This window comes from Nipponia nippon, unplaced genomic scaffold (assembly GCF_047370975.1).
Source record: "Nipponia nippon isolate SJK-2023a ecotype South Korea unplaced genomic scaffold, ASM4737097v1 scaffold_6, whole genome shotgun sequence".
In the NCBI taxonomy this organism is placed as follows: Eukaryota; Metazoa; Chordata; class Aves; order Pelecaniformes; family Threskiornithidae; genus Nipponia; species Nipponia nippon.
The window spans coordinates 52,585,512-52,606,016 of NW_028262380.1; the positions used below are offsets into that span (position 1 = coordinate 52,585,512).

The 20,505-nt window shown below is 37.7% G+C and overlaps 1 protein-coding gene across 1 annotated transcript in view; it reads left to right on the forward strand.

The window, feature by feature from the left end:
- The window catches only part of GRID2 (glutamate ionotropic receptor delta type subunit 2), a 350,310-nt gene that overhangs the window by 226,846 nt on the left and 102,959 nt on the right, over window positions 1-20,505 (forward strand). Inside the window, exon 11 of the mRNA XM_087736257.1 lies at window positions 15,226-15,364. Within this exon, the coding sequence (XP_087592383.1) occupies window positions 15,226-15,364 (139 nt within the window). The remainder of the gene's footprint in view (window positions 1-15,225; window positions 15,365-20,505) is intronic.

A 20,505-nucleotide genomic window follows, 5' to 3' on the forward strand; every position in this document is an offset into this window, starting at 1 on the left:
CAGTCGCATTAATTAACAATTTTAATTGCTCTTCAAACTAATGCCAGGTCTTGACATATTCCTGTAACAAGCGGAACAGACTTGCTGAGCCTAAAATGCACAGCACTAAGCTGAGAAAATGAAAGTCAGATACTAAACACGTTAGGAAACAAACCAGTCTCCATGTTTTTCTAGCACATACACCAGCAGGTATATTTGTGACATTATAGTTCCACCTTAAAACATTAAACCCCCAAATTCTCGTTTTATTATATTAAATCTAGGCTTATGTATCAGTAGGTATATGTACCTTCATAAAGTCATCTCTCTTAAAGAGGTGCTGCAGCCCTGTGGTACCCATGCTCCTTTTCCGCATGTGTCAGTGGTTTGGCCAGCCCTCTTGACAGCATCAAAAAACAACTAAATTTTGGCAATTGTGTCCTGTGTCTCAAATGTGTTTGGAAACTACAAGTGATCACTGGAACTAACAGCATATACTGAGAATTATTGTCATGTATACAGTACACATTTGCAAACAATGGATATAGCTTTATGTGTATAACACACTCAGAGGTTTATTTGATTGTCTCTTTTTGAAAATGTAATTCCAAGGAATAACCATGCTCCAAGTAAAATGTTCAGTAGTGTGGGCATTTGTTTGAAGCAATGTGATATCACTAGCATTAAACTGCCAGGGGATATGCTTGGATTTTCCCCTAAATTGAAGTTAAGACTCAAGCAGTCCTCAGAGGCATCTAAAATAATGGATTTCTATATCTTGTGTGCACCTGCTTGCTTGAGTAATAGCACTGCGTACATGAGGCAGTATATTTAGAGATGTTGTGTCTGACACACCTTCTGTGAGGAGGTGGAAAATGAATGGTGGTGTGAAAGCCCCAAAACACCTTCATTCCCCTGGGACCAGCTCCAAGCCTGATTAATTGACTGAGGAGGTAATGTCTGTCTGGCTATAGTATAAATGCTGATCAAAACCAAATGAGGCAAAAGGGACAGTAGAATTGGATGTCTGTGAAATCTATCCATCTTTCTGTGTTTTTTCAAAAGCATCCTAAGGTGAATATTTTGCTCAGAACAGTTTCTTTAATTCTTATGGTTTCTAATATGACTTTACACTATATTTGGGTAAAGAATGAATAAGTTAGGTTCAGATTAAGTAATCATTTTTGACTTTGGGGGGTTCGCCTGTGTATAATATATATTTAATTGAGAAAACAAGGAAGAACAATTTAGCCAGGAACTGAATGTTTCCTGCACGGAGGAGGACTGTAACCCACATTTTTATCTGCAAAGATGTTTAGAAGCTGAAGGGGCAAGCCTTACTTGTCCTGCTACTTGATTTTCCTGCACAGAAGCTTACACTTAAGTTGGCAATTTTGGCTGTTTAAGGTAGGGAGAAAGTGAGAAATGAGTTTTAGCTTTATTAAAAATACTGCCCCCTTGCTTGGATGACAGCAATTTCATCTACAAACTGATCAGCCTTTTTCAGTGGAGGTTATCCAAGACACCAGATGAACATGGGTTTAGAGGGGAACCCATGGTAGTTTTCTATTGCTTTTCTGGTCTGTGGGGAGTCCCTCCTCTGCAACGGCTGTGCCATAGCTGTATCCGCCCGTGTGGCTCTTCTTCATAACACCAACTGGTGGGCAGGTGCCAGGAAAATTGCCTGCAAACTGTAAAGGCAGGAGTGGCAAAGAGGTTTTGAAGGTGCTGACAGGAAAGACTCCCTTCTTCAGCTGTTGAGATGTTTTTCCTCAGGCCTTTTCGAATATTAAAATGTGTATAAAAGGAGTAGGCCAAAATTAATATTGAAAGGAAGCAAATAATGATACCAAATTAATCTTTTGATTAAGTTAACCAACCCATTACTTTCCCTGATTGCTGAGATTAAGGTCCACTCTCAGCAAATACGGGAAAATGAGAGCTGTTGAGTTTTTTATTTGTATTTTTTTTCAGTCAGCTTCCCAGCATGCAACTTAAGGGGATTGCCTTCACTACAGCAGCACGCCGGTGTAGAAACCTCCTGCTGCTTAATTTTTATTCTTCCAGTGTCAGTAGGGGAGGGAGAGATCATAAAGTAGGACTTTACCTTTTCAGTGCATTTGAAGTTAGTGAGATGGTGTTGGATTAAAAATGTGCAATACCTCATCTACCAGACAAAAACTGAGATGAAGGAACATGTGTGGTTTTGACTGAAGAGTCTGCTTTTCCCCACACTAGGATAGAGTAAAGATAACAGTGAAGGGGAAAGAGAGAAAATCTTCTGCAAGCAGGCTGTAAAGGTATGGTGATAATAAATCTGTTGAGTGGAAGTGTTTGTTGTTCATGCCTAGATAAACTTGCTAATAGAGCATTTTTAGGTATAAGCATGTATTCCGTTCTTAAAATAGCTTCTTTCATTTCTATATCTGTCCCCAAAGAGGAAAATCCTCACTATCTAGTAAAGCCATCTTTGAAGTTGCTTTTCACTTCTAATGAATCTGAGTCATGATCTTAAGCAGGGTGATAGCTGATTTGCAGTAAAAAACAGGTTATTCGACTTTCAAACATAAGCATTTGTATTGGTGATTTTCATCAATAAATGACATAGCATTATTCTCAGCGAAACTTAAAAGGATGAGGGTTTTCTTCTTTCCTCTGTTCACTATGAACTGTCATAGTATTACTTTAGGTCACCTGGGTTTTAGAGATCACTGTGATAACAACATTACAGGATGTACCTGAAGTGGAATTTTAGTCTAAATTTTAAAATGTGTTATTTAGGAACATAATTAGAGCTCCTGCATTAGTGATGATTGAATTCCATAAGGTTAGGAGTTCATTGCAGAGAAGCACTCTGAACATTAAAGGATATCTAGAATTAGTGACATGAAAACTGAACTAATGTATCCGAGATGCCTATGATTCACTTGCCTCTGAAGTAGTCAGGTGCCACTCTGTGATGATGGATGCTTGGAAATCTTGCAAGAACAGATTTATAAAGCATTTCATAATACTTTGAAAGTGCAAGCAAAAAACTACCTTTCAGTATGTGATTTTTTTTTTTTTTTTAATTCCCTTCACCTCAAAAATCTGGAGTTGCAGAGCTGTGTAGAGGTAAAAAAAGATGATGGAGAAAAGTACCTGTCAAAAGACACGGAGGCTTTACTGGAATTGTTGTTTGTCCTTATGATCTCACTGAATTGTCTTTTGTTTTGCTTGGTTCAGAGTTGCTCAGTTTCAGCCAAAGGGGACTCTTTCTCCCTCATGTTCATAATGTCCTCCCTGACAGGCTCTTAGCTAAAGCAGCACTTTAATAACTCATTAATGACATTGTTCAGTTTAATGTTAATTGTATGCACAGATGGCCTGTTTTCAGTCCATTGTGCACAGTTATTTTTGCCATCCTGGAAGGTACTACATACAACACTGTCAGTAGTCTATGGAAAGGCCACCACTATGCAAACTCTATGTGACAGTTAGCTGCTTAGCCACTTATGAATATGTACCATAGAAGATAATCGTGGTTGATTGTTTGAGGCTTTAGAGCATTTGTATCCAGCCATTAGTAATAGGGAGATTGGGTCTCAGCATCTCTTGACATCTAATCAGAAGGCTGCCAGTGTGCAAGGTTATTTGTTAAGAGCGGGTGACAATATTCTCTAAAATAATAGCTAGCATATATCATTTTGATTCATTCACAATGGCTGCAAATAGTGCCTTTATATGGGCATGCAGTCAGGTGCAATCTTAAAAGCACACATCACAGCCCTATAGAAGAGCATCCCCAGAAGCTCCTTGTGTTCGTTACACATGCACATTGAGCTCTAGTCTGTTTGCCTCCGCATGTGTCTATGTTTATAATTATATCATGTAAAATTACTGTCCTATGTTTTAACAGTGGCAACAAAAGATTATCTGGTCAGAGCTTCTTTTGAGCAAACAGCTGTTGGTAAAATTGTTGGGCTTATTGCACAATTATTTACGATTACGTAATTGAATGGTACCATATTTGATAACCCCAAAATTAAATTTGAAACCCTGCTAAGTCTTCTGATAAAACAATGCATTTCAGCAGCATTAATACAAGAGATATTGGCCGACTTATTCATTAGAGGTGGGCAGCAAGCCTCACAGTTCCAATGTGGTCATAGTTATAGCAATCAAAAGATTTACTTTCAAATATAAAGACTTGCATGATATTTTGGCATCTGGATATGTGTAGTATAAGTCTAGTAATGCTGCATCTAAGAGCTCCCAGTAACTTAAGCAAATACAAGTAGACGCCTCCATCTTCAAACTTTAGCTGCAGTCATTACTTCTCTTTTGTAATGACAGTAGAAGAGAAAAATGAAATATACTTTTATAATACATTTTCCAGAACTTTTAGAAGCACTGTAAAGTCTATCCATCCCCTGTCTTTGTGTAATTATGTTGCACAAGTCACTACAATGTATTGGCATCAAATTACTGCACACTATTATTTGTAACATTTTCTTTTATCTATGATGCACTCTGCTTTTCAACTGAAAACATCATATTTTGCTAATTCCACAGAAAGATGCAATTTGACCACTGCAAAGTTGCTAATATCTGAAAGAAGTAATTTATTTTGTGGGTCTAGGCTTAAAAGCCAGGAATTAATTCCTGTAGCTCTTAAAGTTTCATACTGTAAATACTACATAATAGAAATGCAAATCTGATTCATATATGTCCTTGAAGTATCACCAATACCAGGAGAAGCTAGACCACAGCCATTTGCTATATGGTGATATGACGTGTTTCCTTTCCCAACTTTTGCCTCATTGTCACTGTTTCAGCAAGATGGGTGGAAAGAAATGATTTATTGTTGGGAAGGGAATTATAAATATACTATAACTAATACGTTATGCTAACATCATTTTAATCAGGTAATTATTAAAGGACTGTTTGGCCTTTAAGGACATTGATTTAATGGGAATTAATTTAATGATTGAACACTGTTTGTGTAACATTATCATTGCTAGTGATGCAGAAAATTGGAATCTCAGCTCAGCTGGAAAGAGGTTAGACTTTCCATTATCACATTAGATCCCTTTCTTCTGGAATGCAATTATTAGACCCTTTTTATACTTTCAGTATGTATTTAAATGTTTGAGTTTTATCTAAAAATTTCTGAGGAGAAAAAGTAAGTAAAAATGTTCATCATTGTACTGTTCTCACTTTTAATCAGAGGCTTGAATATCTGTTTAATGTAGTCTTAAACAAAGTCCATTAGATTTTGGTTTTGCCTTGCTATTGCTTCTCCCGTGAAACAAATATTCTCTGTTTTCATTCTCTGCTTTCTTCTCTGCAAACCTGATCATTATGTTTAGGATGAATAGGGGTTTGGTTTATGGAATGGTTTTACAGCTATAAAAAAGCAGCAGCTTTAAAATGTAGTAGCAGACAAAGCGCAGTTCTATCTAGATTATTCTGAGGCTGAATCCTGCATGGTCTAGTCACAGCTTAGGAGTGATTTAAAAGAGACTCTGACCCATTAGTTCTCAACATGGAAATGGTGAACATTATAGAAAGCCTGTACTAAGTACCTGAAGATTAAGACAGAGTTAAAGCTGACCTTTACAGGTACAACTCCTATTTACCTAAAGGGATGTTGTATCTCACTGCCCTCCTTGATTTGCCCTTAGTAGAGCTATTGTCACAAACTATTTTTCAGCTTTGTAGACCCTCTGACTACTGTTGTGTATAAACTAGATCCAGGGAGAAAAGAGGGACTCTGTATAAACAAGTGATTGGAAGCATGTAGTGAATAGCTGTGTCTGACAGACTTTTGCAGATAGATTAATTTTCAAACAAAATTTTAATCAAGGATGTCTATGAGAGTTCCTGCTGTATCTTGGCAGAGTTTTACAAGGGAGTCTGGTGGCCAAATTATTAGCCCTTTGTCAATAGAATGAAGTCGTTGCAGTAGAGACAGCAAGCTGGGCAGGCTTGGTATTTGAAGACAGAAAAATAATTTGACAATAGAAGTAGCAGTGACTCAAACTTACAAACACTCTGTAGGTTTCTAACCCAGCGGTGAGCCAAGACTGTAGTAGGCTGAAATGCTTTGCACTGGGTAGCACTAGCCCTTTTCTTCATGCCAGAGCATTTTCTAGCTTCAAAGAGGAGAGTTTCAAAGAAAATGACTGAGGATCCTGTGTTTCAAGCAAAATAGTTTGTGAGTAGTCGTTTGGGCCATCTTTTGGGTATTTCTATTTGTCCATAGGGTTATGTGTCAAGGCCCTCTGACAAGATTTATGAAATGGGTACACTGAGATGCAACTTGATGAGGGCTTAGTGGCAGTACCACTGGTCCTTGATTAGCCCCAGCATTTGAAATCTCAGCATGGGTAATCTCTTCCTATTCATGAGGAAACAGAGCTGAGCAATGAGCCTTAGTATGCAAGTCAAGCACCAAAGATATATCCAAACAGTAGCAAATAGAGGATTTCCAGAGGGAATTTGCAAGATATGAAATACAACTTGGAGGTCATTACTGGCCAGCAGTAACCAAGAGTGACAAGGTAGCATGGTAATCTCTCTTTCAGATTGGAGCTGGCTCATGCCTGGCCTCCTTGGTAGGAGGTTGGAGAGAGCATACATCTACCTGCACAAGGTTGTGTGTACACCCCCAGGTTAGCTGACTTCCAGGGTTGTTGATAAGGATCTATAAGCATGTATAAGATGCAGCTTCTTAAACTACTTTACAGATTTCAGATGACTAGGAGTGATTTGAAATAAGACTGAAGGAGAAGAAAGATCATCTCGGATATTCTCCCTGTCACATAAAGGGGAGAAATAGATGAGGAGAGCTTTCTTTTGTGGATCATTGCTTCCCTTCTGGGAGGGCAATGAGGCTGCCCACCCAGCTGAAAGGAAACAATCTTCCAGGGAGCAAGTGTAATGAGATTAGTCAGGGGATCATTACACTAACAACAACAAATGGGAGAGAGTAGGTGATTGTTTAGTTCAGAAGTAAGACATTAAGGGAACAAAAAATTAATCAGAGCACCAAATGACAAAGTGAACATATTCTTTAATTGCCAGAAATCTGAGTAATAAACAAGAACAGTTGGAATTACTCACGAGTATAGATTTGGTCTTCATGGTGTTACTGAAATCTGGTAGGAACATATGACACTATGAAGTACTGAAAGACAGATGGACAAGGTGGGCAAAAGGGGAAGAAGAGTGTCACTAAGTCAAAATGGCATTAGGTATTTCAGAGGCATTGAGAACTTGGAAAGAATTGATCTTGATTTCTTGTGGGACTATGTGCTTATGGCTGGAGCACACAATGAGATGGGAGTCCATGTCTGCTGTAGACCAAATCACACTGGAATAGAGAAAGATTGGCATATCTGTAGTGCAAAAGGGAAAATGTGAGATATAATAGGGGAATTCAATCTGAATGATGTATGTTTCAAGTCTCAGACTGCCCATGCTGAAGCATCTTGAATGCACATATAAAGCAGACGGAAAGAAAAAGGAACGTTGTTCACACCAAAGAGTTAGAAGCTACAAACTTCAGGAAAAATGACGTGGGGAGCAAGTGTACACAGAGGTGAGTCAGAGCTGAGAACAACAGGAAGGAGGGCTTTGAAAATTTTACTAGGAGCTAAAGAAACCTTAATGATAATGGTGCATTAGGTGAAGGTGATACCATTCAAAATAGTTATGCCAGAAAGGGAATAAATATTTCTCTTCTGTGTTTGTGAAAAAGCAAATTAAATACTTTCCATGTCAAGAGCGACTCAAGAGGATGTTAAATGGCAGCTACTAATGTCAGACATTTTCAAATCAGCAAATCCAAACAAATTTAACACAAACGTTTTAAAAAAGCTTGCTAAGGAGCTTCCAGGACCACTACTTGTTGATCTGAGTCCTGGAGCATTGGGCAGGTTTAAGAAAGCTGACCAAAAAATCTAATGTAAAACCTAAAGACCAAACTGAACCTTCAACTCAAGTGCTTCTTCCATCTTAATATATGGATGTAACAACTTGAAAGACTTCACAAATATAGACAGACACTTAACAGTTCCAAAACATATCACCATTAAAAAGTCTGGTATTGAAGATATATATTTATACAAAACATTAGTATTTCTCAAAAAGTACAACAACAGTCCTTCTCCTCAAAATCATCCCGAAAAGGAGGAGAAAGGCTGTAGAAATAATGGGAAAAAGGAAGCCAAAGCATGTCCATGGTAAGTACACCAGTGGCATACAGAAAAATGCTTTATAATGTATTGCTGTGAGCCACACCCAAGCCAGACACTGAACAGTACCTGAAAAGAAAGAATACTTCTGGAAGCTGGTAACAGAGGATATGCGAGGAGATCTGGAGTATAGGCAGACATAGGATATGTTTGGTTTGTCCCTTAAGCACAGTGTTTGACATATAAAGGACTCGTGTTCAGCAAAAAGAATAGGCCAGCTATAAACTCAGAAGAGCTCTAATGCTGTTGGAGTAGGCATCTGAAAATGTCTCCTCTATCAATTGTGTGCTAGGAAGATACACATCAAAAAATTATCTAATATTTCAAATGTTAAGATTAATGAATATCAACATTTCCATGAATTTACAATGGCTCCAATAAATTATTTTTATGGTAAATATAAGAAAATATGAACATTTCTAAATATTTCAACATTTTTAAATGTTTCAAATATCTCTTTTGAAGTGTTTTTTGTTTCTCATTTACTTCATGTTTATTTTTAGAAAACTAATATGTGAGAATATCTTGACAAAGAAAACCCCCACTACACATGGCTTTTACTATTCTAGTAAAAAAAAAAAAAAAAAAGGTGCTTGATCTTTTGGATTTGATGGAAGCTTTTATAATCACTTTTGTAGAAAAAAATGGTTCCCTTCCAATCCTAGTACTTCCAGTGAACCAAAACAACAATTCCTATAACTTACTACCTAATATATTTGGAGTATTTTCACAGTATTAATAGTAATGGCAGTAATAATACCTAGGTGCAGTGCTCTCTCTTTAGGAAGTAAGACCTGAAGAAATGTTTCATGTGTGAAACAAAAAGCTGATTGTCTCTTTTCATATATAAATTTAAAAAAAAAAATCACTACATTTTAATAAAAAAAGAATGCTAGGGGAGAAACAGGTGGTGTGGTGAATAAAAGCAATAGCTGGCTCTTGAACTTGTCCAGACCTCATAGAATCTGGCTGCCAGCCCTGCCTCATGCTCAGTTCCTTCCCTACTCTCAATCCTCTGCAATCTGCCAATATTTGCAAGGCTAGGGAATTCAGCCACTGATTTACAAGCTTATTTGGAAGGTATTACCAACTCAAGGGGTTATATTCTCCTGTTGAAGAATACATGTCATGCCTGCTGTGGTCAATGGGTGTTAACTTCAGCACACAATGTAATATTACAAACTTGGGTTATGACATGCCAGCTTATATGTTATGGAAATGAATGCACTCTGCACAGTTCAAGGAAGAATGGAAAAGTATGGGTGAAAACTGAAAAGAAAGGCAGAAAAATTCATGATGAGAGATTTTCTAACAACTTCCAAGCTGCATTTATTTCACAGCTGGTAGAAATAGGTACAGGCTTCCTTGACTGTAAAGTATTTTTTTTTGTCCTATACTGCATTGAACATTTCCAATTGAAAACAGGAGAGATTTTATATTATCAAGAAAGTTTTTAACAGAACAATAGCAGTAGCTAATGCCCTGAAAGATTCTGCCTTTGAAGAGGTCTGCTTTGCAGAGTTTTGTAAAGATAACAGAGCTCAGTCAAACTTTAGGTTTTGTTTCTCATGGCAAAAATAGCTGAAATATAAAAATGTCTTTCCCTCTTTGTTAATACAAACTACTCCCCTTACACCCACTCTCTATTAAATGTCCCTTTCACAAGGAAAACATAAGGCATACATTGATCTAAACTGTTTGCAACAGAGCTCTACACTTTATATTTGTGCAAATGGAAATTGCAGATGCACAGCATAATTGATGTGACTGTTCTAACAAGCTAAAGGCTAAACTGCAGCCAACTCCCAGTCCTTTGTGTTTTTTTCCAAAGGCCAATAATTCACTGAATGTGGACAGAATTTTTGCAAGAAAAAGCAAAACCAAAATCTGTCCCCAGATAACCCACCCTATTATTTCTTCACCTTCCTTTTCCAAGCACAAGCAAGATCCTTGCTTTCAAGTTTGGTAATATTAGAGTTCCTCAACAAAACAGTCACAATTAACATATTTTTCATGGTTCTCAAAATTATCTGAAAAAAACCTGGCTAAAACTCCTTACACAGAAATTGAGCTCATTGCAGACCTCTAGCAGAGACTATTGCAGCTTAAATGATTGAAATTTGACAAAGTTATTTGCAACTGAGATACATTCTTAAAGTGAGAATGGTAGAGTAGCCTTGATGGTAAGCATTGGTGACAAATTGAGTTTTGTCTACAATAAGAACCTAGTCTGTGGGATTTCCCTGGCAGCTGTGGTTATCGTAAACAGAAATTGCAAGCCGTGATTCTTGTAGTGTCCTTTCTATAGGAAGGGCAGAGCCTTCTCATCCAAGCCTCTCTCTTTGCATATGGAGCAGCTGCAGCAGACTCCCAGTCCAGCTCTCAGCTCGCCCCAGAAACATCATTTAGTAGAGTTATCAAATTCAGGACATAGAATAATGGTGGTTTATGGTTTTTCTCTGTGTGTGTAGTTTGTAAAGTACATTTCAATAATTAATCTTCAAAAGGCACTATTGTTCTCAATAATCAATTCTGAGTTTTCTCAACATTGTGGGCTCTATGCTGCCAAGCTATTTGCTTTAGTAATAGTAAAAAGATTATTTTTGAGCTGTTAAGCAAATGAATCTTATTTATAAATATTGTGCATTCCCAGTGAAGTTGTTAAATCGATATTAAATCAGAGAGTGACCTTATCTTGCACATTTACTGCTTGGATGACTTGTAACAAAAACTGCATCACTTTTCAGCAAGATGGCTGCCACCAGGCTTGAACTCAGAAATGCCAACTGCTGTTAAAACTTCTCCAAGAAATGTTTTGCTGGGTTTTTTTGTCCACAAAAAAGAATTTTTTCCATTTCTATTTGAAACACTTTTATAGTTCTGGACTACACAGATGAACACAGTTTTACTTCAGGCAAACAATTGACAAATCCCTGAGAACAAGATGTTTGAAGAAACAGCTTATGCATTTTGAATTATTCAAATTTATCCAGAATTATAGAATACCAAGATCTGACAATTTTGTGATCCACAATTTCTATTTGGCCCATGTTTCTCATTATTTCATTCCTCCTTGCCCGTAATCCTCTCTTGTGATTTTTGACTTGAAGAAACCTTTAAACTTAATGTTAACAAGGGAGAATAACTTAAAAGATATTAGAAATCTGTATGGGAATTGTATAGGTTCACATTTTATCTCCTAAGGTGGGTTTTTCCTGATATTTAGGTCTGTCATAATTATACATTATATTGTTTGCATTGTCGAGACAATGCATTATTTTTCTTACCTTCTGATATTTAGCTCGAAGCACTTGGAAAGAAATGGGAATAAACAAAAATTCATAAGATAAGTTGCAGCCTAAGCCTGTCATCTGAAGTAGGCCAGCATTAAACTGGTCTAGGATTGATGAAGGAGAGCTGCATTAGATGAGAGTGGGAGGACTAAAAGTAATTTCTTTCACTGTCACTTCTACGGTAATTCAGCTCTTTCAGAAAACTCTCAATAAGATTGCTTTTTGCTAGTTCAGTTTACTCTGGAAAATATCTTTTCCTTCCCGCACATGCAATCTGAAAATTTTAAAGGCAGATTAGATTTTTAAATGATTTTTAGTACACATCAAAAGTGTCAGCTGAATTATACTAGGAGCTGTAGCCACAACATAGGTGATCTACAGGTAGTGGCGTTTTATGCCGCATTATACCCTTCTGCTAATGTATTGGAAGGGCCCAGCCTAAAGAACAGTACAGCCTCTGTATTCATATGAGGTCTGTCTCTTAAGATGACAAAGCAACACCAGGACTGCTGAGTGTCGTCTTTGATTTCCGTTTGTTTCATGAGTGGAGCTCAGTACTTTTAAGCATTGCTTAGCATGCTACAACAGTAGTGTTTTTAGTGTGACCACAACCAGCATGTTAACTCACATTGATTAATTTTGGTATAGAAATGAGGTGTGACAGGATAGATTTTACTCTGGTCACCAATGTGTCCAGAGTGACACATGGCACCAGGTGGTCCCCTTTGCCTTTAGGGGTTATTAAGCTTTGCTGGTATGATATGAAAGACAACAGAAGGGAAAGACTTGTTTTATCTTCTCGGTTCCCTCCTCCCTTGCATTGTGTCCTGCGCATAGCCTCTCGTAACTAGAATAAGCTGACGTCCATAAAGATGTCCATGCACCTGAAACTCATACTAGATATTGGGAAGCAGACCCCTGGGAGGTTTACATGCATGTCCCTTCTGCATTCTAATTTACAGTCAACAACAGCGACTCTTAGGTCTGTAGCTCTCTTTCATGGTAATGTTAATAGAAAAACAATGATTGATGCTCTCCTGAATTATTTGGTACTCTTCTGCACTGAGAAAACATGTAAATTTGGACTGAAAGAAAACTCTAGAAGGTTTTATCCCTCGAAACAAAATTAGGGGAAGGGAGCGAAGAGGTTTCTTAAGGTGAGCTGTCATGGTGCGGGAAGTGTTTTAGCAAACAGTACAATAGAACAAGACTGTATCACATTAAGTCTCCTAATAGATGCCAAAGAAATGATACCATGGCAGTAAAAGATCTTTGATTTTTCTTTGTTTCTTTCTTTCACTGGGAGAGGTGGTGTACCCTGCCTGTACTGCTTAAAAATCATGTACCTACGTAGTGTCAGTCCTGCTTTAGAAATGGTGGTTTAAGAAGCGTCAGTGCAAAGATTTTAGAGTAGGGGTAGGAGTGATAAATTGTTCTGATATGTGTTTCTTGAACACGTACTTGGATGCAAGCTTTGTCCTCAAGCTTCATTTATTGACTGCTGATATACAAAGTATAACTGTGAATTAGGAATGAGACTTCACAAACACCTGGGTGAACTAAAAGCACTTGAGATGACCAGCACTCACGGTTTTTTGAAGTCTGTTGTTAACATGGGTGTTAAAAAACAAAAGTAACAGTGAATAGTGGGGACAACCTTACCAACATATGGGAAAACTGCACCATGTGAACAGTAGGGGAATGCTGTGGCTGAGGGGTCTATGATGGCTTTCATGGTCACTTGTTGCACAGCATCCTCTCTTGAAAACTAGAAGGCAGGTGTGTGACTTTTAGTGGTCCTCTCTTTTCTGACATTTCATTTCAATACAAAAGTGTGAGAAGTTAAAGTTTTACTCATTAAGCTGAAAAATGAAAATGCAAGGATGTCCAGGAGATCATTGGCTTCTACCCATTTCAATTCAATACGAAGATTATCTGCAGGGATTAGCACCTGAAAGTTAAAAGGACAAACAGCCTGTTCCGATAAATTGATATAGCAGTCTGCTCTTTTCATTTTATTAAAAATAATTTTAAAATCAAATATTCCAAAGACATTGTAAAAACTTGCAAAGTAGAAATATTCTATTAAAAATCATTTAAAGTTTATGTGGGAGAGAAAACCAAATCTTCAGATGTTGAAGTTAATGTTCATCTTCGAGAGTCCTTATGTTGAAATAATATCTCCCAGTCTGGTTGGTAGATTCTTATTTCAGATAATTACATGGCATCTTGGAAATAAAAGGAAATTTATTTCTGACTGTGCAGGTCTAATATGGATTTTGTCTTTCAATACTGGAATTCTTAAAAGGTAAAGGATTTCAATACTTATATACCAAAAATACAAATGAATCAAGTCAGTTATTATTTCACATAAGGTACAACTCCACATCACTGAAGCAGGAAAAAAACTTCAAATTTGTTTATTCTATGGTGATGCAGAGTTCCGAATACTTTGTATAGGTAGGACAAATTTTGAACAAAACAGTAAGGTGATCCTTCATGTTCAAGCATTGATTAAATATCTAGGTTGTGTACATAATTGAAAATTATTTGTACTTAGAATAAGAATAATTGTAATTTGTATTCCTATTAAACTTACTTGCTGGGGAAACGTGAAGGAGTATTTGCATAAGCGAAGATCCAGCACAAAATGCTTACAGGTGACTGAATCTGTAACAAACTGCTTTTGCTTTTGAAAATCCCAGCTATTGTACCATCATAAGGTTTTGCATCTGAGAAAGCTACCTCAAAAATAACGACAACTTTTCAAATTGCTGAGTATGGGGGGGGGAGGAAACAGGTGAACATCTTGAGCTGTTGACTATGGGTGGTTGCTGCATTCACCTGTCCCCCCTTGTTACTTGTAGCTGTGACAAAACTTATACTGCAGACAAAATGAGTATTTTTAAAACAGTGAATTTTCCTTCATCTAAAAATCTGTGGTTCATATGTTTTTAACTGGAAGAGTTCTTTCAAAGACTCCAAACTGGTGTGTTTTGAGGGTAGCTATTTGAATAAAAAATAATGCTTTTCATGGCTTGCTAAACTGGGCTCTGTTCTCACATGCAGTGGTATGCAGCTCAGATCCTGATAGGTTTAGTTGCTGCTAATGTTTTGTTTACATGGCAGTTGAATTTTAAAAGAAAGCAACTATAGGAATACAAAACAATTTTGCATTCTTCTTCAGTACATGTGATTTTATTTTTTTTTTGCACATCGAAGTTCACTTGCAGCAAGTTGTACACATACATATGGTTCTCACGAGCATCTGCCTGCCTACAGAACCATGAAAAAAATTGTGTTTTGATGAGGTTTTTTTAATTTTATGTTCTCAAGAATGCAAGAAAAAATTATCATTTGTAGATAAGATCTCTAAGGAAAGGACATTGTAAGAACTTACTTTTGCTCTTTTTGTTCTGAGATCTTGAAGTCTATTTCCATTACTGGACAGGACCAACAGATGAATTGCAATTAAAGGCACAACAGCAGAAGAGTTTAAACACAGTCACGACGGCCAACAGTGTGGGCTTCCTTCGGTACTTTTCATTGCATAGAAAGTGTGGTTCCAAGTCCTGCTCAGTTTACTATATAAACCTGCTTTAGTAGAACCCTGCTGACCTTGGGGCCTAGTTCTCCCGAGCAATACGTGAGCAATAAGGATCTGGGTTTCCTTCTGCCAAATGAAAATTCTTGCTTTTCCTTTTTCCCCACAGGAGGAGAGGTTCCATATACAACCCTGGCAACCCGACTGATGATGGGGGCTTGGTGGCTTTTTGCTTTGATTGTCATCTCCTCCTACACAGCAAACCTAGCAGCTTTCCTCACCATCACACGCATTGAGAACTCCATCCAGTAAGTTGATAAAGAATGAATTGAGGGAAAGGAGGATGAACATACATATAGAGGTGTATGAATGTTCTACTTAAATGTAAGAAAAGAGAGAAATTTTTATCATACTGAGAAGTAGTTTGGAAGCTAAAAAAATTACAATATACCATAGACTTCCAGTCTCCCTGGAGACACTTTGTCTTTAGGATCAGACTTGTTGGCCTCTGGTAGATACTCTTCTGTGGCACATATACATACATATGTATGTACACATACATATTTTGAGAGAAGCAATTGAGTTTAAGATAACCAGTGTATCAGTATTTGAAATGGGAAAGTATAAATTGTTGCTGTGTGTTTTCAGGCAATGCTTTCCATTCAAATGCATCCCACAGTACTTGTGCTCTACAACTTTGATCAGGAGGAGCCCAATGCTTCTTCAATATATGGGGAGCTCAAAGCTGAATTCACCTTTTCTTACCAAGGCGAAGATGTGTTAATAGCAACAAACAATAAATATTCACTTACTAGTCATCTTTGCTCCTTCTGCTCCCAGGTGCTCTCTTACTACACTAGCAGATCACATTGTTCTCTTTTTTCTGTCTATTGGTTCTTTTGCTTCATGCCTCCCTAACATGAATGTCCTTGTCTTTTCCTGTTCCTTTTATGGTGAACTGTCTTTCTGTCACACCTTCCAATTCTTTTTCCTAGATCATCTCATCTCTCCATACCACAGGAACCTTTCGGGTCTCCTACCCTCTCGCTCTGCCCTTCTGTTCTCCTGTCTCCTCTCCTTCAGCAAGGTGCATGCTGAGTTATCCTCGCTCCCACTGCTCCTTCCTCTTGGATCAAAGCAGAGACTAGAACATGCAGTGAAGCATTAGCTAGCCAAGAACTCCAAGGGGCAGCTGGCCATTTTTCCATAGCAGGTTTTTAATCTTGAGGTTACAAGTCCATAAAAATATGTGAGAGTGACAAAGTTAGCCTTTCCCATAAATCCTTCTTTGCAAAAATGATAGAGTGACTTTAAAGAAGAAAGGCACGTTCTGCTGTATTTCTTCCTCCAGAAAGGCAAGAACCTGACCTTCAAGTCAGGCTCAGTGCTGACCTTGGGGAAAAATCAGTTTTCCCTCTCCAGTTGTTGATTCAAGTCCCTGTCTTCTGTGTATCATCACCTAAGGTCTTGCTGCCTCTGGTTCAACTGCTTTCCAAATCTCTTTGAAATGCCCCCTGAGACAGTGAGCCACTAGTGTAGACTGGGCAGGGGGAACCTTGGCCTCCTGTGAATTCACAGGGTAGGTTCAAGTGCCACTGCATGCCAGCCAATCACTGCAGTCTCACTAAGACATTTATCCCCTAGGTGAGGATTTTCTACATACTAAAACCAATCCAGGCTTTAATAGCGCATGGACAAGTAAACATCTGCAATAGCAGCCAAGTTTTATTTGCAGTTGGAAGCCGAAGCTCAGATCCAAGAGCAGAAGCAGCCCCTCACTTTGAGTGCATGGTTATCTCCTGACTCTCCTCATTAGGAGCATTACCAGTCCTTATTCATTCCCAATTGGAAAAGAAGTGTCTATGGTTGTTATCCTTCCTTTCTGGGCTAACAACCTCAACACTTTCATCTATTAGAGGGGTAAGCACTCTAAGACAGAGACATGTAAAACAGACTAAAATCACCTGAGCAAATCATTCTGCTGTCACAGTTATATTACCAGTTAAATCAGGTTATCGTTTTCTTTTGAGACCTGAATAACAGCCTTTGAGATCATAGAGTGCTGCAGGGGTATTTTGACACAACCCAAATGTTTGACTCGGTAGTCCCGATTATAATACCTTCACAATTTATAGGGGAGTAAAATGATATTCTGCGTCAATGTTTGTCAACATTGATCTTAAGGTTTTGAGGGAGGCTGATTTACTTTTTTTTAAGTTTAAAAAGCTTTCCATTTGACTAGGGAGCATGAAGAAACAACATAGGAATTTGTACATGCAAAATAAATAATAATGATATATTCAGTCATTCAGTTGGTCCTTACAACTATGAAATAAGCCTCTGCATCCTGCTTTGAAATTATGTCCCTTCTAGTTTTGAAGTAGTCCAGAAAAATGTTCAAATTACTGTGAGAAATGTCTGAGTTTTCTTATCATGTATAAAAAAGAATAAAATATACCCAAACTATAATTTAATACTTCTTCAGCCTTTTTCTTACAGTTTATTATGATGTCACTAGAAAATCCTCAGTGGAATTCTGAGGTTATTATGTACAGTTGGGACTACACTGGTCTTTGTGCTGTATTATTTATGGGCAAAGTCACTGAAAATGTTTTATTCAGTAGAAAACGTTGCAGCTGGAAAGCTCCTGGAATGAAAGAATGGAGACATTTTTCAGCAGCGCTTGCAGCTCAAAAATAGAGTAATTAGATGTGTTAAGTATCCATTAGGGAATGAAGTTATCCTAACTATGGTGGGAGTGTAAAACTTTAGTTTACAAAACTGCCAAAATTGGAACTCAAACCAGCACATAAGAGAGAGGCTGTTTGTTTACCCTGCTAAATTACTGCGAAGTGGGAAACATGAATAAGCAATAAAGAAAAAAGCTGATGCTCTTTTTTTTTTTAACAGATCGAATTGTACCTTGGGGAGCTTTGAAGGCCAGAATGGAAATGAGTTTAAGTATTTAAAGAAAATAAACCAGATTCTGCTTGTAGTGCTATCCAGCCAGCTTCAGAGAAGTCAGAAAAATGAAAGAAATTGAAGTCTGTGGGTTTGCACAGATGTAACAAGCAGTTAATATGTTTTCATTTCAGATTTCCAGCTAGCATCAGATATTACAGTGTATTGTTGAAGGTACTGTCCTTGTGGTAGCTTTTACGAAAGACAGGAGGATTCAAGCAGCCCACAGCACATTTCATTTCCATTGAACGTTTTGGTAGTTACTGCATTTCAGCTTTTGGATGTGTAGCCAGTTTGTGTTCAGAGCTCCTGCAGCTTCTTGTTCTCGGCTGGTGTGAAGGTTGGGCCACTCTTCCCAGTCAGTGCCTCATGGTATCCAGAAGCTTATTTTCAGAAGAAAAGCATAGAAAATTTTGTTAGGCAATGCACTAGAGAGGACTAGTGAAATGTTCCCTTTCTCTAGAGAGTCTCAAAGTAGAACTTTGCTGTATAACCTCACTTGAAGTTGATGGTATTTGTTCTCTGCTTCACCGATAAATCTGGATCAAATTGTTACAATTTTTAAATGAACTTAGAGGAACAAGAAGAATAAGAGTGGGCATTAATCTCCTTTTCCAAGCAAAGGGCTACTCTTAATACCTTTGGGAGCTCAGCTTTTCATCTTCTGACAGTATCAGGAGTAGAGGCATGCAAGTCATAAAGTAGTTCCTAGATGCATTTTTTGTTTACACTTGACCCACATTGCAGATGGCATTTAAATCAAGACAGTCAGCATTTCAAATGCCAAAACATTGTGGAAGCAAAACAAAGCGTAATTTCTATGTTCCTTAAATCTTTAGATCACTGTCTCAAATGCAACATGGATGAATAACAATTAAGAGTGGCTTTTCTTGGTAAATGCCAAATAAATTTGGAGGTCTCGAGCTATTTCTCATAGGTGCTGATGCTGTGAATTTCTTCACTGAGCCAGTATTGCCATTGCTGTGTTTTATGATTCCTTTAGGACGGAATTAGAGTCCATTGTCAGAGACTGATTTTACTCAGACTGCTGCACTGCACTGTTTTCCTGGGTAAAGGGAGGGTGACACCACCTGCTCACGGGCACTGAAATTTTGCAGGAAAGTTGAGGGGGTGAGGTGGGCAGAGAAGAAGTCAAAGGATTTGTCTTATGAAAGGCCGGTGCTAGGTCGTTTCAAGTTTAAATCAAATCCACTTCTAAAAGTGTGAAAGCTTAAGACTTTAGATTGTATGTGTTATGGGGGAGAGTCTGCATTTTGTGCCTTCTGTAAAATAAGAACTTCACATTACGTTCTCCATGTTGTAAGTAGTATGTCCTATTTGATAGGTGAGACCTCTGCCTCCAAATAATGGAGGCATAGCAGTAAAGGTTGTCTTTTGTCATCCCTGTTTTGCCTAGTCATTCTTTTCACAACATTTTTCCTAAACCATGATTCACTTGAAACTAAGATGTCCCCAAGGCTTTTAACAGCTCAATACAACTGCCTACAAGTTTTCTGCAAGGGGGGGTTACACAAGAATGCAGTAATTGGAGTAGATAATATAGATAATTCAGCGTTTTTCCTTATGCTGAAAAAGAGAATGTTTTTTAACCTTTCCTTTAATGTGGTTCATCCAGAACTTCAAACTGGCTCGCAAGCAGTATTACTAGTTTCTGACACAGCTTTTACTGCCAACATTCAAATCTCTTGGCTTATTGTGCCCTGTTCCCTAACTCTGCCTGTGAATTAGTCCTTAATGTCCTAGAAAAAAGAAAAAAAATAGTATTGGAAAGCTTTATCTGAATTAGTCATAAATAAAGACTTCAGTGTAAGCCATGACATCAGTTATTTTCTCCCAAAATTTAGTGACTACTTCTTGCGGACAGTTCTGTGCTACAGTCAAGTCTAACAACATGGCTAGCCTAAATCAATCTATAACCCAGATCTACAAAGATACTTTGATGCCCAAGCCTCTGACCTCAGTGGTATTTAATCACCTAAAAAAGGAATTTGGTTATTCCTTTATGGAGCTGACCTTTGTTTTTCTGCATTTCCTGTGTACTTTTTAAACACTTTTGGCTGACATTTATGAACAACATGTCACCAATTCTAAGTCTAGGATTTGAATTTATAGAAGAGGGTATGCTTTGGGGAAAGAAACATATGCAAATCCTAGTATGATTTTTTTCTTCAAGTTGAAAGCAAAGATAATTTTTTAAATTACAAAGTAATTAATTTGTACTAAGCCAGAAAATGAAAGTGACCTGACAACTGCTGCCTGATTAAGGTGCAGAATACTAAACAAAATCAGCAAGTGCTGAAAAATACATGTAGCTGTTATTAATTCATCCTCAAATGACTCAATTCATCCTCAGAATAGCCCTATATTGTAGTTAATTTGTATGGGATAATATTGGTATTATCCCAGTAATTGCAATGAGAAAAAAACTTACCATAAAGACCACACGTAACATTTTTCCGCACAATGC